This window comes from Thermobia domestica, chromosome 5 (assembly GCF_964235325.1).
Source record: "Thermobia domestica chromosome 5, izTheDome1.hap1.1, whole genome shotgun sequence".
Lineage (NCBI taxonomy): Eukaryota > Metazoa > Arthropoda > Insecta > Zygentoma > Lepismatidae > Thermobia > Thermobia domestica.
Window position 1 is genome coordinate 151955395 of NC_137458.1, and position 27792 is coordinate 151983186.

General features: G+C 36.7%; 1 protein-coding gene across 4 annotated transcripts in view; it reads right to left on the reverse strand.

Moving 5' to 3' along the window:
- Nucleotides 1-27792, reverse strand: part of LOC145686185 (pancreatic triacylglycerol lipase-like) — a 144185-nt gene that overhangs the window by 93462 nt on the left and 22931 nt on the right. For 2 of the 4 annotated variants that reach the window (XM_081759210.1, XM_081759213.1), the window contains exon 2: nt 3071-3188. In XM_081759210.1, coding sequence (XP_081615336.1) covers nt 3071-3188 — 118 coding nt within the window. Of the gene's footprint in view, nt 1-3070; nt 3192-27792 lie in introns of all 4 variants that reach the window. The other 2 variants (XM_081759209.1, XM_081759212.1) reach the window with 1 other exon arrangement.

Sequence of the window (27792 nt, forward strand, 5' to 3'; positions counted from 1 at the left end):
TACAAAATTTAATAATAACATAAAAAATACATGACCGTAAAATTCTTAGAAATGTCAAGTCTTCTAGATCGCGTTTTCATGTGTGATATAACGTTATAGGTATCATGCGTTTTTATTGTGATTTTTGCTTTTTGCGTAACAAATTGGTATGCAATTTTAAATTTGCATTGCAATTTATAAATTCTGAATTGCGTTGTCGGTAGCAAAGGAAATTATTATTATTATATTTGTTTTACTGCTTTATATGAACACGAAATAATACAATTTTTGTATATCACAAACAAGTATAATATTAAACACCAAAGTAGAGAAAAAAAAGCAATGACAATTATATACTTAAAAAAAACTACTAATTTTGCTATTCTGCATATTATCCAAACTAGTAGATGGTTTTGAATGTGTCCATATGGAATTTTCTTTTCAATATTGAATCATTAATGTCGCCAAGAAAACGAAATTGGTGTTACGAGAATTCAGTTCTTTTTGTTCATTTTTCTAATATTCTGAATACTAATTGTCTTTTGCCGTTTCAATAAAAAAACTAAAGGTTGTAGCAAACAAAATGTTCTGTAACTCTTCTACTTACTATTTAAAAACATATGTGTATTTATAATAATAATAATAATAATAATAATAATAATAATAATAATAATAATAATAATAATAATAAAGTGTAATAATTTATGTAAATTGGCCTATCATTTTAGCTGCTGTTAGGTTATATCCCTACAAATGCTAAAAACGAAATTTTACTTAAAATAAAAATTAGTATTTATCATTCTTTTATAACAGCAATCTGATTTATCGTAAATCTGTCAAAATTGTAATTGAGATTACATTTTTCTCTAAACTATACTTGCTGTGAAAATTTGATGTAAATTTGCTGTGAGTAATATTCTAGTAATGTGGTAATGAGTAATATTCTAGAGAACAAAACTTGGTTGTTGAGGAATTCTGTCGCTAGTATGAATTTAAAGTCATTGAATTGAAATACAAACGTACATTTGTGTTCACCAAGACTTTCATTTTGCCAAATATTAATAATTTAGTTAAGCAGTAAAATATTGTGCAGTGTTCGGAAATATAATTATTTTACTCTGTAGAAGAAGGAACTAAAACTAAACTAGCAACAACTCATTTTAGTTGTCTTTGCCATGCTTTCAAAATTTCAACTTCTGCCAGCAAAAGTAATTTGAACTGTAGTATTAAAACTGACAAAACATTACATTTAGTTCTAACGTACTTTCGAAGAATTCTTGAAGATAAAATTAAGGGTTCAGTTTATGGTAATAATCAAGATTTATTAATCAACCAAATCACTGATTAAATAAGAGGTGTTCATTCAATTAAAATATTTTTCCAAATTATTTTATTAAATAAATTTTCTTCAGCAAATTCAGTTCAATACTTCTTTTAGATCTTTATTAATTATACTTCAGTTGCCAAACATACTTTACTTCTGATGAAATTAGCAAAATTGCTAAATATATTCCAGAACCCACATTAAACAAAACTACTTTCCTTTCCCAATCACTATCAAGTAACTAATCTCAACCTTGACGTTCCTCAAATCAGGGATCCACACATCTATGTCCTTGGCAACGCTTACATTAAAACGTATGGAAGGACTATCAATATAATCCGCCTATTTTTAATAATCATCGAATTTTCCGGGGAAATAATTTTGAAGCTATTTATCCTTATTAAAGAAATCGAATATTTAGAATACGAAATTACTAAACTTATATAAATTCGCATAATGCAGAAGAATTTTCTTAAATATATGTATTTCAGTGGGTAACAAAATTGGTCTTTAGTATCTCCACAACCACATATAAGTTACTCAAATCAAAACATGACTAACTAATTGAAATAAACGGGAAATTGGAAAGATCGAATAAATATTATTAATACACGAAATTTTCAACAAATTATGGCAATATTATAAAAAAGGAACATCGTAGGACAAATTTTTAAAAAAAATGAAATTCCTACATCAGAATAAATGCTCTGAAACAACTACGAGGAGATATATCATTTCTGAACCGCTTATCAGACCATCAAGCAACTATTAAAATATAGAAGGGCAGAAAAGAGGGTACTGCTAGAGTCCCATATTTTTGCTAATAATCGAGTACTCGAAAAAGAAGCTGAGAACTTGCATCTAAAGAAGCCTAATGTGTCCCTTTATTCCTGGATGTAATGAAGAAAGGACAACATGAAGAAAATCTCTTTGACGTCAATTCTGTGATCAGTCTTCAGGAATGTGGTGTACGTAGTCTGCAGTGAATTGGTTTGTGTTTTTGAGAATCTAAGAAGAACTTAAAAGTAAGTAATCGTCGGGGTTTTGAGGGAAGATATATCACCTCAAGAGGAACTAATTTTATCGTATGTTTTCTCTTTCATATAATAGGTAGTTCACATATCAAATTATGAGTCTTTCTCTCTTAAACGGTTTTCCTTTTTTCGTAAGCAACGTTTCTATGTGATACTGCACACATGCACTTGAAGGTGTTTGTTAACAAATTTGCATTGTTTACCTTGTCGTGAAATTCAGCGGTGCATTGCTGTAGAAATGCATCGTGAACAACCTAAAACACCCACTACTTATTTACTCTTGACTTTGAAAATGAAAAGCGAATCCTTTAATACAACGTTCTGCTGTTGTGCCTTAGACACCAAAAGAAACGGGGGATAAATAAATGAGTAGCGATGGAAGAATTGGTGGAACTAAGAGACTGCTAGAAAATGAAACAACGTCGAGCAAATCCGCGGATTTGATTCTGACAACAGGAACTCTTAGATTCAGAAAGTAATTCCTTACACTAAAAGAACACCAACATTAATCTAAAAATCCGAGATCTCAAAATAAAATATGAATTTCTTTCATTCTGAATTCTGTTTAAGTCTGCACAAGATATGGGCCATCAACTTAAGAAGTGATGCAAATCTGTATATACATTTCTAACAGGAATCGAACTTATGACACTTGCAAAAAAAATATGCATATTACCTACTCGATAAATCACTTAGTTTGTAAAAGCAATATAAAATGTTTTGTTGTACTTACCTAGTGTAAAGTCTAAACCTGATGTCCCTTTCCCTGATGAGAGGTCGAAACACTCCAATTTCAGGGAATAGTTGAAAATATATGCCGCCAAAGTTGAAACTGAAGTTTAGTCCGAAAGCTGCTGTGATCAGAAAGACACAGAATTAATTGTGTTAGTATTCCATAATCAAGATATTGATACATTAAAAAATTATTTTATTATAATAAAATACCATTTTTGTCCAAAAAAAGTTACTGAAATTTATTTATAAAATGAAATTTGTTCAACTTTCGACTTAATGGGTTTAGATCTCTCGAAGTAATAACCTCGGCTATCTTCGAAAAGCTACAACCATTTCTGCAGGTCATGGAAGCAAGCATAGAAAGCTTCAACAGGGATGCTTCTCAACACATCTGTCATCGCCATTTAGGTTTCTTCACGACACTTCTCTTTCAAGGGCATTTTCGCACGAAGAAAAAATCATACGGTAAACGATCAGCCGAATAAGGGAATATTATTCGATTGCTAAGACCATTGCACGGGTGCACATAAATAAAGGGCGGCGTCGCCGAATTGCTTAATGCAAACGTTTCAAAACGTTACTATAAGAGCTTTTGTTTATCGTTTGTTCTTCAGACAGTTACAAAGCTTTAGCAACAAAAACAGGATCAACGTTGTCTTGTTTTCGAATGTTATCGCTTCACGTTTTTTGGATGCTGGAGAAAGATGGCTTCCTGTAATGTCTAATCATTATATACTTGCTGTAACATATTCTGTGTTTCACTAGGGGCTTTTTCCAGCTTAAGGAAGAAATTAGTGTTAACTCTCTGCCGGAATCCATATCCACCATGTCCTTGTGCTTTTCCCTCGTGCCAAGAAGTTGAACAGTGAGTTGTTAAGAACAGCCTTGCTACTTAGCGAGCTTATATGGAATCTCTTCCAGTCATTTATAAGGTGACTGAATAAATTTCAGCAAAAGTAAGAGAAGATAGTAAATGAAGATAGACATCCAATTACATCAGAATCAATCTTGAAGAAATAGGGAACAAAGGAGTTTCCATAGCAACACAGTAGATATTTATAGAGTGAGAAAGACAATCACTTACAACTTACTCTGCAAATAGATCAGAAATGGAAGATATAATCAATGTGATGTTTTCGCGACCTCAGGTAAATATTGAAAGGCTGATATTTGTAGCCCATTAAAATCAAAAATAAAACATAGTAGTATGATCGTTAGTTGATGAAATTTTTGTGTACCTGGGTCCCTGTCTCAAGGCCATGGTCCTGGCCAAGGGGCAGTATAAGGTGTGCATAAGACCATCCTCTCTAAATTTTGTCAAGGGTACCTTGGCTTACTTGCTAAATTTTGGGAGGGGTTCATAGAGCTACCCTTTAAATTTTGAAAATTGCCAATTTTAAAAATTTTGTATTTTAGTATAGGATCAGAGTATATACTTCTATAAATTTGGGTGGTCCATCTCGTTCCCTTTCATGGGTATAAAGTTGCCAAAATTTTTAAATTTAGAGGCCTTTGACATATTGAATTCTCTTTGATAAGACCATATCTTACATGGTTATAGGGGTGAGTATAGGAGTCCATTCTCTTTTATAAGACATGAGTACATTGATATACGTCTCTTAATTTTTCGGAAGGGTACGTAGGACCACTTATGACATTTGAGAATTGTCAAAAATAAAATTTGGTAAATGTTCTCTGGAATACAAATATGTACCCTGCTTATCTTCTTGTGTGGGTAAAAAATTGCCAAATAATAGTATTGTTACGTGCTCGGTTATTGACCTAATTTATGTTCTTTGCGGAGCCTTTAACACATTGATTATATGGACGAGTACAAGGGACCATTCTCTTTTCATAGGTCATGTGTAAATGCATGCTTCTTTCTTATAATTTGGAAGGTATGAAATGAAATGAAATATTTTAGTTTTACGTCCCACGGTTAAAGGAGACGGAGATGATGAGTAATGAATGAAATGGTGGCATGAAGAAAGTGGGAGGAAACAGGACAACCCCGAGGAAACCCACGCACACGGTGTTTGTCCACCACAAAGTTCACTTGGCGAGGGTTGGGATCAAACCAGGGACCTCAAACATCAGAGGTGAACGCTCTACCACTGAGCCACCGTGGCCCCCCCAATTTGGAAGGGGTATATAGGACCACTCCTTAAATTGGGAACTGTCAAAAAGCAAAATCTGCGAAACGCTCTCTAGGATTCAAATATATAACTGTAAATTTGAGTGGTTCTGCTTATCCTATTCTACAGATAAACAACTGCCAACATATTCACATTGCCATGTGGTAGGTTATTGACCTAATTTAACTTCTTAGATAAGACTTTCCTACAACATACGGTTAAATTGTTGTGTATATGCTCTTCTCATACGACTTAGGTAAATTGATGCCTAAATATTCCATTTTGGGAGGGGTACATTGGTCCATCCTTAAATTTGGGAATTGTTAAAAATTAAAATTTGGTAAATGTTCTCTAGAACTCGAATATATATTTTCGTAAATTTAGTTGGTACTGATTGCTCTTTTTTATGGGTAAATAATTGTCAAAAATTCAAAATTTGGAGGTTTCTGATCTATTATGTTCTCTTTTATGAGACTTTAGTGTATTATATGTTTATATAGATGAGTGCAGGGGTCAATTTTCTGTCATAGAGTGTGGGTACATTGATACTTTGCTTTTAAATTTGTTAGGTCGGGTACGATGCATTACCTCTTAAATTTGGGTTGAGTTTGATTTTAACGTCCCTTCAGCAGCGAGGCTACATGAGACGGGACCTACTCGTTAACGTGGAATCCGAACCACATGAGCTCCCGCCGGAAACCGAACCCGGATCTCCCACGCCTAAAGCGCGTACGCTAACCGCTTAGCCACGAAGGAGCTCTACCTCTTAAATTTGAGAATTGGTAAAAATATATATTGCTAAATGTTCCCTAGGACTTGAACATATACTTCTTTAAATTTGGTGGGTCCTATTCAACTTTTATGGATACAATATTGTCAAAAATACAGTGTGTCCGGAATGGGACTGACGGTTATTAAAAGTGTATAGTTTTAATATGGTCAGGGATACAGAAAAAAATTCATATTGAAGGAAAAATAAAAAGTTTTGTTCAGGAATTTTTTATACTTGAACAACTGCCGGTGACAGTGGTAGTATCGCCGATAAACAGAAATGGCGTCGGCAGTCGAAAAGGCGCACTGCGTGTGGTGGTTTCCAGAGACAAAAAGTGTTATTCAAGTTCAAGGAAACTTTCGACGTGTTTACCACAAGGATCCTCCATCACGCAAACAATATCCAGGCGTGGAAGGATAAATTTTTATCAACGAAGAGTGTAGTAAAACAACATAGCGGTGGTAAATCGCGTGTGTCAGGAGAAAATGTGGAAGCAATAAGAGAGTGTTTCTCACATAGCCAGAGGAAGTCAATTCGCTCAGCGAGCAGGCAATTGGCAATTCAAAAGTCAACAGTGCACGATGTGGTACACAAACGATTGCGTTTGCGCGCATATGAGGTGCAATTGTTGCAAGAAATTAAGCCCAACGATAAGCCATAGAGAGCAGCATTTGTTACTGAAATTCTGGACAGGATTGATTATACCATAATTTCCTATTGAACGTTGTTTTCTCTGATGAGGCAATTTTTCACTTGTCTGGCTGTGTTAACAGACACAATGTTAGGATATGGGGATCTGAAAATCTGCATGCGTACATAGGACATTCTAGAGACAGTCCAAAATTGAATGTTTGGTGTGCTTTAACACAAATGCAGTTATAGGCCCTTTCTTTTTCATAGAACAAACTAGAACAGGAAATGTGTTCTTAGACATGCTTAAACACTTTGCTGTTACAACATTTGCAACTTTATGATATTCCAATTGGATGGTGCCCTGCCACATTGGAGCCTACAAGTGAGGGAGTACCTTGATACTGAATTTCCTGGCTCTTGGATTGGCCGTGATAGGTCAATTAGGTGGAATCCACGCTTTCCTGATGTTACCCTCTGGACTTCTTCCTCTGGGGTGGTATATGAAAGATCTTATGTATTCTGGTAAAAAGGTGCGTAACCTTGATGAACTGAAGAACCGTATTAGGAATGCGATTGCTTCAGTAACACCTCAGATGTTGCAGAATACGTGGAGAGAGATTGAGTTCAGGCTAGATATAGTAAGAGTTACAAATGGAGCTCATGTGGAGTTACACTGAGTTAGAATGACTTGTAAGACCAAATAAACTTTTTGAGTTCTCCATTAAAATGCATGTTTTTTTTTTCTTCTGTATCTCTGACCATATTAAAACTATACACTTTTAAAAACCGTCAATCCCATTCCGGACACCCTGTATATTGTCAAAAGTAACACTTTATATTTAGCGGGGAATTTAATTTTTCGCTGGAAAATTGAATTAGCACGAGACGCGAATGTTGTGTTTAACGTTCACTAAGATGGATTGTAGCATATAATCATATGAATGAACACAAGGTTACATTGTCTTTCGTTGAACAAGAGTACCTTGAGATCGGTAGAAGTACATCTGATCCATCCTTAAATTTTGGAGTTGTCAAAAAAATCGCAATTATTCTCCAGAAATCTGGTAAAATTGAGTGATCAACTTGTGTTCTTTCATAGGTAAAAAAAATTGTCAAAATTCAAATTTGAGAATGTTGATCTAATTTATCATCTTAACACTTTGAAATTTAGGGACAACTCATAGTCTAAGGTTATTGGTGTAAAATTTTAGAACTTGGAACCTAATGGATAATTATTAAAACCGATTGATATGTAACAATAACAATTTCACATTTTGAATTTTAGTTGTAACTCATAATCTAAGGTCATTGGTGGAAAGTTATCCTTAGTGGAGTCTGATTGGTTGACTCTTACTTTAAGCTTCAAATTTTAGACTTGAAGCCCGATAGGTAGTTATTGTATCCTATTGATATACGTAACAATTACACATTTAAACTTTGAGGTTGTAACTATGACTGACATTATAAGATCATTAGTGTGAAGAAATCTAAGGCTCGATACCAGATATTTAATTACTAAAATAATTTGATATGCCACAACTACAATTTCACTCTCAACTTTAGTAACAACTTACAGTCTAAGATTTTTAATAGAAAGTTATTCTTGGTGTGATCTGATTGGTTGATCATTGGAAAGTTGTTCATAATGCAATCTGATTGTCTGATCACTTTAAAACCTTTGTTTAAAGTTTTAGAAGGTTTTAAAACATTTTTTCGATTACTGTTTTAAACTTTTTGAACTTTAGAATTGCAGTTACGATTCATAGTTTAAAGCCTTAATTGTTGGTGAGATTTGGCATATATAAGAGTTGTGAGATGATAGACTGTATCAAGCTGCCTTCATTGTTGGTGAAATTTGACATAAATAAGAGTTGTGAGATGATAGATTGTATCAAGCTGAATGAGATGATGTGCTTGAGGGTGAATTCTCATATGCGATTTTTGAGAAAATCGAAAAATAACGAACTTTTGTGGCGTTGAAGGGTATGTTGTTCGTTGCCAATATTAATTGATATTTTGCTAGAGGAAATTTTTGTTTGCTTATGTACTGTATATTTAGCAAAATACACTCTTAATTGGAGGATTATGTCTATTGCTTATCTTTTAATAACATGACACACATAGTACTTGTAGTACATAGTTCTTTATATGAGTCGAAGTAGTGTTTCCACACTAACAAAACTTAAAAATACGTTTTATGCTACTCTTTACTTATTTACGCGAAAATATTAATTCTCCGTTAATATTCCTAACATTTTAGTTTTGAGCTCAAGCAAATTGAGTTTTCCATTCTTCTTCATATTAAAACTTTTAGTAGTAGCTTTTGTAATTTTAACAATATTAAGTTATCCAAGAAAGTTCTGTCGCATTTTGTGGAGGTCTGTCTTCAATTAGCCCTCACACCGTGACTTGAATGCAAATAGAGATAAGGTGAAGGTCAGCTGTTGGTGTGGGTATATCCAACATACTACCTGATTGTGTCAGTACAGTTACACCGTAAACCTGCGTAAGGACAGTGAACATGGGACCTATACAGAGCGTCAAAAGGGCGTGTATGTTCTACGAGTTCAAACCGAGGTCAAACGCCGCTGCATGAGGGTAAGGGTGTCGTCACTACACAGACAGTGCAGCGGTTGTTTAACAAGTTTAAGGACGGTGGCGAAACCCTCAAAGACCCACCACGTGCGGGAAGACCAACACACGTACAAAATGCAGATCTTCAGTCAGCAATTGAGGCGAACAGTCATCAGACATGTGAGGAACTGAGACTGCAATTCAGTTGGAGTGAAGGAACCATTCGACAGCATCTCCATCAACTTGGGAAGCCCTATAAGTTGGGTCGATGAGTCCCACATGATTTGACTCCGGGCTAGAAGACTACACGAGCAGACACCTGTGTTTCTTTGTTGTCTCGTCTGAGGAAGAAGCCATTTATGGACAGGATGTTGACATGTGGTGAGAAGTGGGTCCTGTACGAAGCTCCACGGCGCCGTCGTCATTGGTTAGCATCCCATGAACCGGTTCCAAACAGCCGAAACCGGTACTGCACCAGAAGAAGATCCTCCTGTGTGTTTGGTGGATTGCTCGCGGCATCGTGTATCGGGAACTACTACCAGGTGATCAGAGCATCAATGCAAATGTGTACTGTCCGCAGTTGAGCCGTGTTCAAGAAAAACTCGAAGCTCTGGAGCCACCACTTCTGAATCGCAAAGGGGTCCTCCTGTTTACAGAACAACGTTAAGCCCCACGTGGCTAGGATCACCCGAGACACCATTCTACGCCTTGGATGGGAAACACTATTGCATCCGTTATACTCCCCGGACATTCCGCCGTCCGATTATCAGTATTTCATTTCTTGGACAATCACCTTAGAGAACGCCAGTTCAAATTCCTAGTAGAGGTGCAAAATGCACTTGATATTTTATTCGCTTCACGGCCCACCAATTTCTACCGCGATGGAATCCATGGCCTTCCAGAAAGTTGGCAGAAGATCGTCGATAGGGACTATTTTCGATCTTCCAGATACGTCTTAGGTGTCATATTAATGTTCGAATATGGTGGGTGGTAAAGCGACCGAACTTTCTTGGTTACCCTTATAGTTCGGCACATTTCAGTAGTACTCAGACTTCCAAATTGAACTAACTTCCGAAAGAAAATCCTGGTTCTCCAAATTGAAGTTTGATGTCAGGTGGGCAACCGGTTGTAAAAACAATTGCTGAATCAAATATTGATCAAGAAAAGAATGTGAGTGATAAAAAGGCTAGGGGTACCCAGAATCGACGCGTGGACCAATCGCCTTAAGGTTGTAAGAAATGAGCAAGGACTGCACTTGAACAATGAACGGAAGGAGCTAAAAAAGCGAGTCGAAAATCAGAAGAAGATGAGAATAGAAACGTGGAGTATTGGAACCTTGACAAGTAGGAGCTACGATTTATTAGAGATGCTGATAAGAAGAGTAAGCATAGCATGCATTTAGGAGACTAAACGAAAGGGTTCAAGATCAAAGGAAATAGGAAATGGATACAAGCTCATATACACGTGAGACAACAACAGAAAAAATAGCGTTAGAATGGCCTTGGATAAAAATATAAAGGAGAACTTGATGGACGTGAAAAGAGTAAGCGAAAGAATTATTATGTTCAAGCTCATACTAGAAGAAAGAGAAGCCTTGAATGTACTCAGCGCTTATGCCTCATGAGGAGACAAAACAAGAATTTTGGATGCAGCTATGTTCTGCAGAATTGTTCATTACATGAGAACCTTGTTCCATCAGGAGATCTAAAGGGACATGTGGTACGAAGATGATATGAAAGAATACACGTAGGATCTGGATTGGAGGATAGAAATAAGGAAAGTAAGAATATACTACAAATGGCAGAAGCATACGATCTCCCTATCCTAAATACCTTCTAGAAGAAGAAAGAAGATCATCTTATTATATATAAGAGAGATACCTCAAGGCCTCATATCGATTTCATCTTATAGAAGAGACAAAACGGTCGTGATACAAAGGACTGCAAAGTAATATCAGATGACAGTTCAATGGAGTAACACCACTTCGTGTTTGCATTAAGGAAAAAGTAGGAAGAAGACAAAATGTCCCTGTTCGAACGAAGTAATGGAAACTAGATAGGAAAAGTTCTGGAAAGATTCCACAGGAAATTATCACATCGCAAGTACTGAAATATTGCAGGTGAAGGAAGAAGAGGTGCATGTGAAAAGAGAGTGAACCAAAATATCAGCATCACTCAGGGAAACAGCAAGAAAAATTGTGGAAGAAACAAAAGGAAGAGGCCACATTGGTACGGAAACGTGATGGTGAAATAAAGAGGTTCAAGGAGAAAAGAGAACGATATAATAAAATGGAAAAATTCTAGCAATGAACAAGATCTGAAAGATTACAAGGAAGTGAAGAAGAACACCTTGAATTTTTAAGAGGATATTAGAAGCAAGAAATATGCCAGAAGAATGGAGAAGTAGCTACGATATGCCGGTTTCTAAAAACAAAGATGTTTAAGAATCTAACACAGACCCAAGAATAACATTTATGAACCATACAATAAAGCCCTGACAGAGAATGACAGAAGCAAAATTGAGGAAAGAGGAAGATATTTGCACTTAGGATGCTAATGGAAAAGTACAGGGAATACCAGGACTTCCATATGACTTTCGTCGACCTAGAGAAAGTGTACGAAAGAGTGTCATAGTATCTTATTTGCTGAGCACTAAGAAGTGTGTTCAGGACGTACATCTGTATAATTCAAGATATTTATGATGGATGTAGGACAGGAGTGAGGAGCGCGTGTGGAATGACAAAAGATTTCATAGTTAAAGGAATCTAGTCAACCTATAGTTTTTTGCAGTTCTGATGGATGAACTTACGAAGGGTATTCAAGAGTTAGGACCTTGTAATATGCTATTTGAGGACTGTGTCGTGTTGGTGAGTAAGACCAAGGCAATACTGCGATAGATACCTGAGGAGGAGAATTGGATAGCAAAGGACTCAGAATTAGTAAAACCAAGAGAGAATATTTATATTGTCCTTGCAGGAAAAATGACAATACAAGAATACGACTGGACGAAGAAGAGATGGTAATGACGAGTAAATTCAAGTACTAGGGATCAATACAACAGGAAAACGCAGGAATAGGAGAAGCTGTAAACAACTGAATTAGCAACGATTGTACAAAATGGAGAGAAGCGACAAGAGTATTGTGTGGTCATAAGGTACCAATACGTCTTAAAGGAAATGTTTACGAAACAGTAGTGAGACCTGCCATATTATACAAAGCGGAATGTTGGACAACAAAGAAGAGACAAACAGAAGTTGCATGTTAAGAGAGATGAAGATGCTGCAGTGGATGTGTGGAGTAACGCGGAATGACGGAATTAAAAAGGAAATGTTCAGGGAAATAGTAAAGGTGAGACCAGTAGTAAAAACCTGCAAGAAAGTAGACTGAGATTGTTTGGGCATGTACGAAGAAGACCTTCAGAATATGTAGCTCAGCGAGAGGACGCTGCAGAGCTGAATAGGGAACGAATGCGAGGCCGATAGACAGGGTAGAACTCATAAAGCTATTGAATACGTCAGATAAACCCAGTATTGGCTCAGGAGCATGTTAAGACAACCTCACATACTCCTTTCGGTACTAGGAGCAGTCCCGATGCGGAAAGCTATAAAAGGTAACGGCACGATCACAACCCAGGACAACTCAATACAATTTTCGGGATCCTTGGAAACGAGAGGGCTACAAGCCCAGCTCTGCTACCTCAGGTTAGGGTTCACTTACCAACTATACTACCAGATATAGTGATGAACATTTCCTTTCGCGGCAGGATGTCCCTAACTCTATTACAGAAAAAGGCATTGCCAGCGTAGGACTTACATGTAGAATTATACTAGATAGATACTTTCGGGAGATGTTACCATAGTTATAAAATAACCACTAGAGGCCGAATCGGCGACACTACCTATTAATTCCAGCTATTATCGCTTGCCGGTTGAACAATAATTTGTCTACCACTTGTATGGCAAAAAACACTTGCGCCTGCTATTTGTTTCAATGTGTAAGCGATGTTATCAAGTGAAGATCCGAACAAAATTTCTGACTAGAACTCCCTTAAAACATATCAATTATGTAATATATATATATACTAATGGATTAAAGGCGCATCATATTTTCGAAGCGTGAAATAATGCAGTGTTTTTTGTTTTTTCTATTATTTATATAAATTCACTTGGACAGCTATCTGAAAGTGGAGTAAAATAATCTATACACATAAATGCAGAGTACAAATGATACAAAGACATAACAATATTTTAGGCTTCTGTACACCTCATAAGATACACGTTGCTACTTGTATACTAAACTACGCTATTTAGTTTCAATTTCAGTTGGGCGGTTAACTTTGACAAAACAAGGAAATAATATACTTAATTGTGGCTAAGCGAAATATGTTAATCTATAAATTAATTAAATAAAATACGTGTTTCTACTGAATGAAAGAAATACCCATTATAAGAGCATCATTTAATGAATGTTTAAACTGTCACGAATATTTTAAGCTTAATGTGCAAGTTACCTGGAGGATGATGGGTAATCTTCCTTTATAATTATTAATAATAATGATTTCTATTATACAGTATAGTTCCATAATATCAATTATATTTTCCTTAGAAAATTAAGTAAGTCGTTAAAATAAGCGCAACTAACGCATAAAAATTTTAATGTGCTTACTCAACTCATAATTTAATTATTACGAGTACCGAAACAAAGGAAACTAGCATCTAAGTTACCACCACAAAATAAATTTGGGACGGGAGTTCATGAAATGACTCTTCTGGTTTGATTGATTGGAGGGATTAATGACAAGTTTGATTAGGAAACATGATTGGTCCTTAACAAATTTGATTAATGAATATACATGGTTTGCAGGAAACCAAGTATCAAGTACACGGTCAGCTAAAGTACAAAAATGGGATTGCTGATGTTTATCAAAACATTAATTAGAATTCTTGTGTTCAAATTCTCGATCAGAGAAGAATTATGAAATGATTTTTTTTTTCTTTAGCACAGAATCAGTAACGATTTCAGAAGGTTTCAATCGAAGGGGAACTCAAAATTAACAGTGGATGAAACTTCTACTGCGAAAATACTGGTGACCCTGGTTAAACCCGAATTAAGAAGTACCCGGGAGGCAGAATTTTTCCCCAGGGCAACCCCTGAAGTCATCACTTTCAGGATTATTCCTTTATGTGATATAGTTTAAATAAATGAGGATTTGTAATTGTATATACATTAGGTTCCAAGGTTACATTTCCACTTAAAAGAAATTAATGTCAATATCATTATTGTTAACATACATCATAACCAATCTATATATATAAAAGAGAACGTACAAATCCTTTGTTAGCTCATCACGCTAATACGGCTGAACCAATTTCTTTCATTTTTGGGGGGTTATTAAGATTTGGACCCTAGATGGTTTTTATCATATCACTTTAATTTTCAATTACCAGTGTCTTGAGATAATTGACCATTCAAGTGTCCATAACGTACAAATCCTTTGTTAGCTCATCATAGCTAAATCTAACCGTATTTATATGCAACCCACATGACCGTGTCACTCGGCGGGTTAACATAAATGACAGGCGATATAATGTTAACATTTACTCCATTCTTCTATGGTTTTTATCATATCACTTGAAAGCGAAAAAGTAAAAATTATCTAAGTAACAAAGTTTATTGCGTTCCGGGGTGACCCCAGCGAAGCGGGGTGAACGCTGCTAGTCTATAAATAAACTTTTGGCTTCAGTGACAGGTTATCAGTGAAAACGTTTAACAAGATACAACAATGCATTAAAGCACTCATTGCACCTGAATATATTCAAATCTGGGATCAAGCGGCTAAGGTCGCCTTCACACTAGGTCTTGTGAGGTCTTGTGTAGTGTGAAGGAATTGAATACTTCTGAGCCACTTAAAACACCGTGATACCAAAATGGTAGCCATGTTAGAACCAGGAGAAACTGCATCTTAATCTTAGCGATAAATTGCAAGAAAAAAGGAAAAGAAGGTATAGAACAATGTGGATTAATCCTGTAAATCGATCAAGACTGGTAGAATGTTCATTTTACAGTATAACGAATGTTAGGTTTTGCCTGAGTTGGGTTTTATTTTGTAGCATAACTCATATATAAATATATAAGTGCCACTTACTACGATAACTATACATTGATTACACACTATTCGCAATCATTTAAGTGCACTATATTTTAGAATACTTGCTAATTGTTTCACAGCGATTCAGTACACTTCAGAGTTGGCGTGGGTCAATGAAAACTTGACCCACGACCCACTGACCCACCACCCACCGTGACCACTCTGACCCACCGTGACCCACCACCCACCATGAACCTCTCTTTCATCCACTGTGACCTATTCTGACTAACCAAAATCCATCGTCATCAACTCTGAACACGATCCACGGCCTCTTCTGAACTGACTAAAGAGTTTACACTTGCAATAAAACAAGACTTTGAATTTGTCACTAATCGGAGTTTGAATTTCTAGTCAATCGCTCAAGCACCGCTCTGTTAGAATAACGGTGGATCTGACCTTTACGATATAAAATGGTAAAGTGTTCGTCAGTGAGGAAATTGAAACAGTTCGAGGTGGGGGGAAATTAGTGTGTGCCTAAAATATACTTGTACTAAGAGAGTATTCTTGCAAGTGTTAATTTCTGAACGCATTCCAAAAGAAACTTCTATTCGCAGGAAAATACCCCTGTACAATATGGAAAAGGTTATGGTTTCTCAGTTCACAGTATTTTTCTCACAAAAAAACTTGAAAAATCAGTTTTTCATAGTTTATAAAGGTGCTCGGGTACCCTCTGTGAGAGCATCTCCATAAAGTATGCTCATAATTGTAATTTGTGTAATCACTAAAACACCACGTTAAATTTAAGTTACAAATATGCATAATTGCAATTATTATGAATATTTATTCAAGGTAGTTTACCTAAAGCATAGAAGAGACTTACTAAACAATAGGTACAAAGTTGAATAACACAAATAAGCCATTGCTAATACAAGTATACATTTTCTATAACTTGTAATTCTCCACCTTAAAACAAATCTGAAATCGGGTTTATTTCCCGTTGGCCTCCAGAACTTTTTCGCGGTAAATCATCCGTAGCGGAATGATGTTCATCCTTCAGCCAAGAAATAACTAGCTCGTCTACTTTGAGCTTGTCTAGCGGTGGGCCATTAACAATGATGAACAACAAGTTAGACAATGTTTGAGCACTCAGTCTATTTCTAATATCAGTCATCTGTAAATTCATAAGGGGAAATCCCCGTTCGCACTCTGTCGTGGAAATTGATAATACTTCTAGCCGATTTCTGCTACTCCTCATCGACAATCTACTTGTTAGACTTAAGTCTGATAACGATTTTTCTTGGTCATGTTTGAAATACTCAGGAAGAAGTATCATTTCTCTATCACCATACAACATCTTTTCCATATCGATCATGTCAGTTGACAATGTCGACTCATGGAGAACAGAAACTTCATCTACCACGCCTTTGATAGGAAATCTTGTGAATAAATTATCAATTAAAGCCTGATAAACTGATGATTTCTTATTTGTTTATAAATTTAATTTTTGTAATTACACATGAAGGTTTGATACCATTATCAAGTTCCCTCCCCCGTCTAGAAAGCGAAAGGGAACGAGGTTCCTGGAAAGTGTTCAGAGGTGAATGGGAATTTCCCTCCTTCTTTCCCTTCAATTACCACACTGCTGTTTGCCATGTGCCAAATTACGATGAATTTCAACTTTTCAGTGGAAGAAAGAATGAAATTTCAAAGTTCCAAATCAAAGCAAGTAGACCAACGTAAAGGGGAAAGAGTGTAAAATTTTCCATACAATTATGCGTATAATCCAAACTTCAAATGTCCGTGTAATTAAGCTTACAGTACAAATTTTATGCCTATTTTTCTCACAACGTTATGGGTTGATTGCCGTGCTGTAAGCGCTCCATATAATAAACATAAACTTCAGCAATTATTATAGTAGAAAGCATTGGATATATGAAGCCAAGCACTGTATTTTGTGTTTCTGATTTTTTTTCTTAAAAAACCGATCGTTTTCGATCATTTTTACAAACCAACTCACTACCAATTTTCCATATATAGAAAGTCCCCCCTCTCCCACACACACATAAAGGAGAATTTAAAAAAATGCTAGGACATATTCTGTTTATTTTCAATAAAGAGTTAATACACTGAATTTCAGCTCCGTAAGTTTAACGATTTTCGAGATACTCATTTTTTTCGTAAAAATTCGGATCTTCACTACCTCCTTAGGATATTTTGCATTATAATAAAAGTAATATAACATCCCAATTTTTATTAAGGCCTAACTATATACCAAAAGTAATTTCATTTGACTTTGCAATTTGACCGTGATGATCAGGCACACATAGTTACATTGAATTTTTTATATAATAGTTTATATATTACAGTGGTTCAAAAATGTATTTTTTCCAGTAGTTAGCTCCTCTAAAAACTCACAGATCTCGAAAGCCAAGTAATAGTAGAAGTCCTATTGCCATTATTACAATTAAAAATATGAATATCCAAAAGTCCTGAAGTTCTTTTTTCACTTGGTTCTATACACTTACCTCAGGTAAGTAGACAGAAACAAGTGGAAAAGGAAGGGAAATGAAGGTCTTGAAAGTAAAACGAAGACAAATTTACGTCTTCAGAAGATACTGTCTACAATGCAGTGAGCAGAGAGGGTCGGTAGATCATACTGAGTCATGGGTCGCAGTGGGTCACGGTGGGTGGTGGGTCGCAGTGGGTCACGGTTGGTGGTGGGTCACAGTGGGTCATGGTGGGTGGTGGGTCACGGTGGGTGGTGGGTCACGGTGGGTGGTGGGTCACAGTGGGTTACATGTTGTTGACCCACGACCCACTGACCCACTGACCCACTCCATCTCTGTAAGGCAGATATAGACTAACACATCCGCCATTAATATTCGCCCACATAAATTTTGGAAAGTCGGCGCCGTTGCTTACAATTCTGCACTCTTTCACTTAAAAAAAAAGGAAAGGAGAATTTCAAGATTTTAATGTGAAAATGTCAGTTTGTTATATAGTAGCACTAGCACTAACGAAACACTTGTATAATCTGTGAAATTCAGCATTATCATGTTAATGCTTTGATACTACGCATGCAGATTATACCTGCTATTCGTTTCCATATTAAGATGACATTACCGTATGAGTACAGAAAGTACTCTTGTCACTTCCGAATGCTGTCATCGTTCGCCACTCCAATTATTTCACAACCCTCGGCTACCAATTAAATGAGAAAGGTTTACTTAAATTTACAATTATACTTAAAAATAGTATCTTTATTTCATTATTTACGTATTAATGTAATAAAGTATTTTAAAATACTAGTAGTAATATGGTGAAAGTCATAATTGATTCTTCAGATACATTCTGTACTCCTGTGTGCGAAGATTGATGGTGGGAGAACGACAACTAAACTTCACGTTTAACAGACCAATACGTGGGGTGGTAGGAAAGAAAATATGTTTGGATCTCCTATTAGTTTATCTGAAGTGTATGATGGTACGAGTACAAGGTGTGATCAAAAAGTACGGTGAATGTAGTTGCACTGTGCCATCTATCGATGTTGTATCCAATTCAACTAGTAAGACCTACTGCCCAAAACCTTTGGGACAGTCAGTGTTGAATTTGAACGAGTCGAGTTCTGACATGTTAGTTGGCTTCCAGAGGCAGAAGAATGAGAAAGTTTTAAGAGTGTCTGTCGTGTGCCAACATGAAAACGTACAAAAAGTGGCACAAATTATTTGTTGAAACAGGCGATTGACTATTCGAGAGCTTTCCGAAGAACTCAACATCTCGTATGAGTCCGTGGAAAATATTTTAGCCACCGATTAGATGGGCAAATTGCTTCCTTCTTCACCACGAATACGCGCTGTGTCACAATTTGCTCTTGATCCGCGGGGTTGTTGGTCGAGAAAAAGTCCTGTCTGTCCATATTCGCTGTACTCCTCAGATATAGCACCCTGCGACTTCTGGCTCTTCCCAAAAATTAACACCGTGCTTAAAGTAAAACATTTTGACACCATTCCTGACATTCAGAGGGCCACGACAGAGCAGCTGGACGCCCTTCCAAAACAAACCTTCTGGAAATGTTTCTAGTCATGGGTTCAATGTTAGCATAAGTGCATTGCTAGCCAAGGACAGAACTTTGAAAGATTCAATCAAATTCCATGTGAGCTTATTACTTTGTTTCTAATATAATTTTCACCGTATTTTTTTGATCAAACCTCGTATTTAATAAGTTCCTCGATTGCAGTGTTTCTATTTGTAAGCACCCTTTTATTATTTTACCTTTTCTATGGTTTCTATTTCTTTCCTGGCATCTTCTGCACCTCTTGACCTTCGAGAAATGGTTGCATAATGATATGAAAAATCATTATTAATTTTCTACGTACACATAGCGTGGCAGATAATATTGTGAGAAAGCGAGAGAGGGGTGTTAAATTTAGCAGTTGCATGTACTTCTCTGGAAATAAATTCTAAAGGTTAATTCACACTTAGGTGCCGCTGTTTCGCTGCCATGCTCCGTCTATGCTATGGCCGCGACCATTCACACATACTGCTACTGCTTTCTACATCATTTTCTTTGGTTGTGGTGAACTTAATGTCGATTCGTTAGCTCCGGAGAATCGCGGCCGACGAGCCACTACCGGGCTGGTTTCTCTTCAAGGCGACATGTCGAGGCACGACACAGACACAGCACGTCATGTGAGAATTAAAAAAAAAAAAGACAATCAAATGAATTTTTAATATCAAAGTCTGAAAAGAAACTTTATGGACCACAGAACGGATAAGGCATGGCATGGGAACGGCACACAATGTAAATTAACCGCAATGTGATCTGTGAGGGAGCCCTCGACCGATTGTTACCTTGATGTGAGAGGGTAGCGTAAGTCGTGTATCTATTTTCCTCAGTGATTGATATTATTGTGTTAAATATTAAATAATTCTGACCTTGAAAGTGATATCTAACAGACTTAGGTGCTCAACGGCTAAAGGAAATTCATCTTCGAAAATATTTTTCTAAGAGTGTTGGAGAATTCATAATTTTTTTCATATATTGATGGGCTGAAGTCTCAACTAAGAGATTCGTGCTTCCACGTGGCTAAACGGTTAGCGTACACATTTTTAGCGTGGAAGATACTGGTTCAATTCCTGAGAGGAGTTAATGTGGTTCGGATCCCACGTTAAGCTGTAGGTCCACGTCTCATATCGCCCTGGTGCTAAATGGAATGTTAAGCTCAAAATCAATCTCATCAACTGAGAGATTTTGTGGGGGACTGCGATTTTCCTCTATAAAATGATGTGAAGAGTCAGCCTGCTTGGATTCTCCCTGAATATAATACTTAATCTTGACAGTAACATTACCATCAATTAGAATGTTTAATGTAGTTTGAATGAAGTAAATAAGGTGGCTATTTCAACTAACTCACTTCGACAAGGTTCTTAAATCTTCACAAATAGAGTTATCTCGCAGTTATATTTATGTTTAGCATATCCAGAGATCCTGGTTCGAATCCCAGTAGAATCTCGTGTAGTTTGGATACTATATAAGTTGTAGATCCATATTCATACACCCAAATCAATCAATCAAATTTAAGTATTCTGTACGTTGCGAGCAGAAGTTGATTGTTGCATTATATATATATATATATATATATATATATATATATATATATATATATATATATATATATATATATATATACAGGGTGGGCCATTTTAATTAATCCACGGAAATATCTGAAAAATGATAAAACATAGAAGAAATGTTTCAAGTACACGTTATATATTGCTAAGGGGGAAACCCAATTCCGCCAAAAGTACCCCTCCCCGCCCCCCTTAAATGGGGGTAACGGGGGGTAACTTTGAAATGTCAAATGGGAACATGGGTCGAGTAATACCTCGTTCGAAAGGTCTTGGAAAACTAAGTAACGCTGTACCAAAAGATGTTTCATATTGTGCACCGGTTTCAAAATGGCCGCCATAATATGGTTCGGAAACTCCAGTACCCGTAGTGTGAAAACCATGGAAGGTAAATGAATGGAACAAAATTGAAATACGTAAATATCATAGGGCATATCAAACGGTGTGGTCTCTGGGATCCCAGTGGCCTCCCTAAAGGGATCTTGGGGGCTAACTTCAAAATTTCAAATAGTAACATGAGTCGAGTTGTACCTCGTTCTATAAATCTTGCAAAATCTAACATATTGCAGGAGAAAATGATTGATGTGAAATGGCAGTGTTCTCAAAAGGCCGCCGAAACATAGTATCCGTGTCAGAGAAAAGGTTTAGTACCCGCAGTATGAAAGCGATTGGAGATAAATCAACAGAAGAAAAACTGGAGTTGCTAACTGACGTAAGGCACATCGAGAGGTGTTGTCGGGGTGACTCCAAGGGCCAACTGAAAGGTATCCGGGGCCAGCTTGAAAATTTTAAATAGCAGCTTGAAGCGAGTAACATCACGTTACATAGACAAATTAATATCAAACAGCTTCTGTAAGAAAATTTTTGACATGAGACACCGTTTTCAAAATGATCGCAAAGACATGGTGACTGTGTCTAAGAAAACGTCTAGTGCCCATAGTATGAATACGGTTAGACATAAATGAAAATAACGAAAATTAAATAGGAAAACCACGGAGGCGTTCCAAGGGTCGAGAATAATACAACAGAGATAAAAATATTAGAGTAAAATTGCCATAATGTATAGAGAGAAATCCAAGTCCTGCAAAATAATCTCTCCCTGCGCTCTGTATGTGAGTGGGGTGGAAAGTAAAGTGAAAGTTCAAACGAGAGCTCTACTTTAATTCGTAAATTAAGGCTAACCTTACAAATAGGTATGGTGTGGTTGAAACATTTGTTTGTGAGGATGACGCTGTAGTGACTAAAAAAAAGAGATTCTTTTATGCAATGCGTGCTGGTTATTCAGAAAGCATTTCGGGGATATACGTACACACCGTTTCGTCCCTCAAGCTCATAATATGACATGAATGCTAATAGTTAATCAAAATGTAACTGTGGCCATCCGCGTTAACTTAGTGCACCAATTCTCTATGCATGAAGTCTGCCTTCCAAACAGCATTGGGTAGGTCAAGAGTACGCCCGAACCGCTGTCCGGTCAGACATTGAAAATTTGAAGTTAGCCCACAAAACCCCTTCACGGAAACCGCTGGTATCACAGGGACCACATCATTCGATATGCCCTATGATATTTACGTATTTCAATTTTGTTCCATTCATTTATCTTCCATGGTTTTCATACTACGGGTACTGGAGTTTTCGAACCATATCATGGCGGCCATTTTGAAACTGGTGCACAATATGAAACATCTTTTGGTACAGCGTTACTTAGTTTTCCAAGACCTTTCGAACGAGGTATTACTCGACCCATGTTCCCATTTGACATTTCAAAGTTACCCCCCGTTACCCCCATTTAGGGGGGCGGAGAGGGGGTACTTTTGGCGGAATTGGGTTTCCCCCTTAGCAATATATAACGTGTACTTGAAACATTTCTTCTATGTTTTATCATTTTTCAGATATTTCCGTGGATTAATTAAAATGGCCCACCCTGTATATATATATATATATATATATATATATATATATATATATATATATATATATATATATTATCTTCTATTCTTAACATTTACATACATTCAATAATTAATTTAGTATTGTCTGCATGTGATATAATAAAATTATTGCAAATTAAATTATTTCCTCTTGTATTAGCATATAAAAAGAGCTTAAAATGTTATTTAATGGAAAGTGAACAGTATAAAAAAACTGCAATTTGGCTTACACCTACGTACTACTTATGCAGAAAAAAAGAGAATGGAAGTTGTCCAACTATCAGTCTAAGTATAATTGCAAAACAGGAGTTTCCGGGACGGAAGTGCTTCACAGAAAGAAGTCTTTTTAATGAAAATGCTTCACTAGAAAAGGAAGTCCTTAAAGAAAAAAAAATCATTTCACAAAGTGTCAGTCCTTTCTAACTATGAAATGACTATATCCAGCGTTCTTTCACAAAATAGAAGGATCCCAATAACACTGCACTCACTGCTATAAGCAGCCTTGGCTTCTTCTTGTAGGTTCGTTCCACTATAGCACAATTTCTCACTACTGATTCACCGTCCATCTCTATTTGTCTGTCCACGGACGTTTCAGTCACTGAGTAGTCTTCGAGGGCCTCACAATTGTCTTTGAAATGAGTGCTACACGCCAAAGAAGCTACTAAACTACACACACCGAAAAATGCACTTCGTCCGCTGGAAGAATTGTAGGACAGGAGCGAACTAATACCAAGCGCTATTGAAGTCCAATGGTATGTGTCTCCTGTATATATAATATCACATATGAGGTTTCTCGGTACGGGAGGATTGACGTATAAGACACGTCTCCCATGCTCAATTTCGTGCCTTATTTCTGGCCAATATACATCCAGCTGATCTGAGGGTCGTAAGTCGATTTCCATTCCGACGTAGATTGGGATGCTATAATCAGTCGTGTCACCTGTTGCAGTTCTTTCCTCGGCTTCCACCAGGTTCATGACGCTCGACAGCACAAGCATTCCTACAGTCGATATAACAGCTGAAGGACCAGCTAATCCATCTTGTACAGCCGCAACAGCTCTGGCTGCGTCAGAACCTGTCAAAGTGGCCACTGTACCCAGAACATTGACTATATCCGAAGGGGTCACAGGAGGAACGTCTGGCATTCTTCGAAGTAGCGATGAGGAAATCGTTTCATAATTAAACGTGGACAATACCTCTTCCTCGCTAGGTACTTCCTCAAGGTTTTGGCTATGTGGCTGTAAACTACGATGATCTGGCTGTTGTGGGTTATCTCTGCCAATTCCAGGCTGCCTCCATGAGGGTCCCGGCATGTCCTCAGGATTATTACGTTCCATTTTGCAATTATCAGGAACGAGACCACACAACTGATCTTTGATGTTATCGACCAAAGATTTCTTTAAATTATTTACCTTTTTTATTACGTATATTATTTTATTGTGTTTAAATAAGATCACCTTTTTTGCTGATCTGAATCTATGGCTACCGCATTGTAGTACGTATTTACCAACAATGTTCTGTATGAAAATATAGACATATTTTAATATATATTTTTATATAACAGAATATAAACAAATTTACATTTTGAACAAATTTCATTATTTTAAATATTTCATAATGCCTACACGGATAGTGAGTAAAATAAATTAATATTGTGTAAAGAGTAATTAATGCCAATAATTCAAAAACAATTTCCTCATAAGCAGTCAGAGAAAGATTTACTGAGACTCGTTGACAGACAGTCCATTACGTTCGTAAACATTCTACAACATTCTTAGCTCACAACGGGAAAAAAAAGTCCGGAAATGAAAGATATGTCAACTTTATTAGAACTAATTCAGCTGAACAAAATTATGAATCAATGTAAATCCTTAAGGTCTCCAAACACGTTCCGGAAATCCGGAGTGAAAAACTGTACAGTTATTCCTTTGAGGGTTTCTGGAAAGTGTGCGTGCAAAAACTGCGCAGATTTGCCCCTTTTAGTTGGGCCAGAGTTGGCGTGGGTCAATGAAAACTTGACCCACGACCCACTGACCCACCACCAACCATGACCCACTCTGACCCACGACCCACCATGACCCACCACCCACCGTGACCTACTCTGAACACGATCCACGGCCTCTTCTGAACTGACTAAAGAGTTTACACTTGTAATAAAACAAGACTGTGAAATTGTCACTAATCGGAGTTTGAATTTCTAGTCAATCGCTCAAGCTCCACTCTGTTACAATAACGGTGGATCTGACCTTTACGATATAAAATGGTAAAGTGTTCGTCAGTGAGGAAATTGAAACAGTTCGAGGTGGGGGGAAATTAGTGTGTGCCTAAAATATACTTGTACTAAGAGAGTATTCTTGCAAGTGTTAATTTCTGAACGCATTCCAAAAGAAACTTCTATTCGCAGGAAAATACCCCTGTACAATATGGAAAAGGTTATGGTTTCTCAGTTCACAGTATTTTTCTCACAAAAAACTTGAAAAATCAGTTTTTCATAGTTTATAAAGGTGCTCGGGTACCCTCTGTGAGAGCATCTCCATAAAGTATGCTCATAATTGTAATTTGTGTAATCACTAAAACACCACGTTAAATTTAAGTTACAAATATGCATAATTGCAATTATTATGAATATTTATTCAAGGTAGTTTACCTAAAGCATAGAAGAGACTTACTAAACAATAGGTACAAAGTTGAATAACACAAATAAGCCATTGCTAATACAAGTATACATTTTCTATAACTTGTAATTCTCCACCTTAAAACAAATCTGAAATCGGGTTTATTTCCCGTTGGCCTCCAGAACTTTTTCGCGGTAAATCATCCGTAGCGGAATGATGTTCATCCTTCAGCCAAGAAATAACTAGCTCGTCTACTTTGAGCTTGTCTAGCGGTGGGCCATTAACAATGATGAACAACAAGTTAGACAATGTTTGAGCACTCAGTCTATTTCTAATATCAGTCATCTGTAAATTCATAAGGGGAAATCCCCGTTCGCACTCTGTCGTGGAAATTGATAATACTTCTAGCCGATTTCTGCTACTCCTCATCGACAATCTACTTGTTAGACTTAAGTCTGATAACGATTTTTCTTGGTCATGTTTGAAATACTCAGGAAGAAGTATCATTTCTCTATCACCATACAACATCTTTTCCATATCGATCATGTCAGTTGACAATGTCGACTCATGGAGAACAGAAACTTCATCTACCACGCCTTTGATAGGAAATCTTGTGAATAAATTATCAATTAAAGCCTGATAAACTGATGATTTCTTATTTGTTTATAAATTTAATTTTTGTAATTACACATGAAGGTTTGATACCATTATCAAGTTCCCTCCCCCGTCTAGAAAGCGAAAGGGAACGAGGTTCCTGGAAAGTGTTCAGAGGTGAATGGGAATTTCCCTCCTTCTTTCCCTTCAATTACCACACTGCTGTTTGCCATGTGCCAAATTACGATGAATTTCAATTAAATTATCATAGTATAACTATTTCTTTGTTGAATTATCAATACTTTTCAGTGGAAGAAAGGATGAAATTTCAAAGTTCCAAATCAAAGTAAGTAGACCAACGTAAAGGGGAAAGAGTGTAAAATTTTCCATACAATTATGCGTACAATCCAAACTTCAAATTTCCGTGTAATTAAGCTTACAGTACAAATTTTATGCCTATTTTTCTCACAACGTTATGGGTTGATTGCCCTGTGCTGTAAGCGCTCCATATAATAAACATAAGCTTCAGCAATTATTATAGCAGAAAGCAATGGATATATGTGAGGCCAAGCACTGTATTTTTTGTTTCTGATTTTTTTCTTAAATAACATCGATCGTTTTCGATCATTTTTACAAACCAACACACTATCAATTTTCCATATATTGAAAGTCCCTGCCCCCCCCCCCCCCACATAAAGGAGAATTTTTTTAAAAAATGTTAGGACACATTCTGTTTATTTTTAATAATAAAGAGTTAATACACTGATTTTCAGTTTCGTAAGTTTAACGGCTTGCGAGATACTCATTTTTTTTTTTCGCAAAAATTCGGATCCTCACGACCTCCTTAGGATATTATGCATTATAATAAAAGCAATACCAGTATAACAACCCAATTTGGATTAAGGCCTAACTATATACCAAAAGTAATTTCATTTGACTTTTTAAATTTGACCGTGATGATCCGGCACACATAGTTACCTTCAATTTTTTATATAATAATTTATACATTACAGTGATTAAAAAATGTATTTTTTTCCAGTAGTTACTCTAAAAACTCACAGGTCTCGAAAGCCAAGTTGTAGTGTAAGTCCTATTGCTATTATTACATTTAAAAATATCAATATCCAAAAGTGCCTGAAGTTCTTTTTTCACTTAGTTAGATATACTCACCTCAGGTAAGTATACTTCTGTGGAAAAGGAAGGGACAAGTGGAAAAGAAAGGGAAATGAAGGCCTTGAAAGTAAAACGGAGACAAATTTACTAGTCTTCAGAAGATAATGCAGTGAGCAGAGAGGGTCGGTAAATCATACTGAGTCGGTGGGTCGCAGTGGGTGGTGGGTCGCAGTGGGTCACGGTGGGTTTTGGGTCACGGTGAGTGGTGGGTCACAGTGGGTCACGGTGGGTAGTGGGTCACAGTGGGTCATGGTGGGTGGTGGGTCACGGTGGGTGGTGGGTCGCATGCTGTTGACCCACGACCCACTCAGAAAACTTGACCCACTGACCCACTGACCCACTCCATCTCTGGTACACTTCTGCATAATAACATGGCATCCTCTTGTATTATATTTGTAACAAGCATAATAAAGAAGTCTGGTAACGCAACTGTTATCATAGTGATGGTACTATTGTCCTTAACAACTGTAGCTGTAGAGTGAGAGTGGAAATCGCCCACTCTCATTGGTATTGGAAATAACTGGTTTTCTCGCCCCTAAATTATACCAAAGAGCGGAGGAAGCGAAACAAAGAATCAA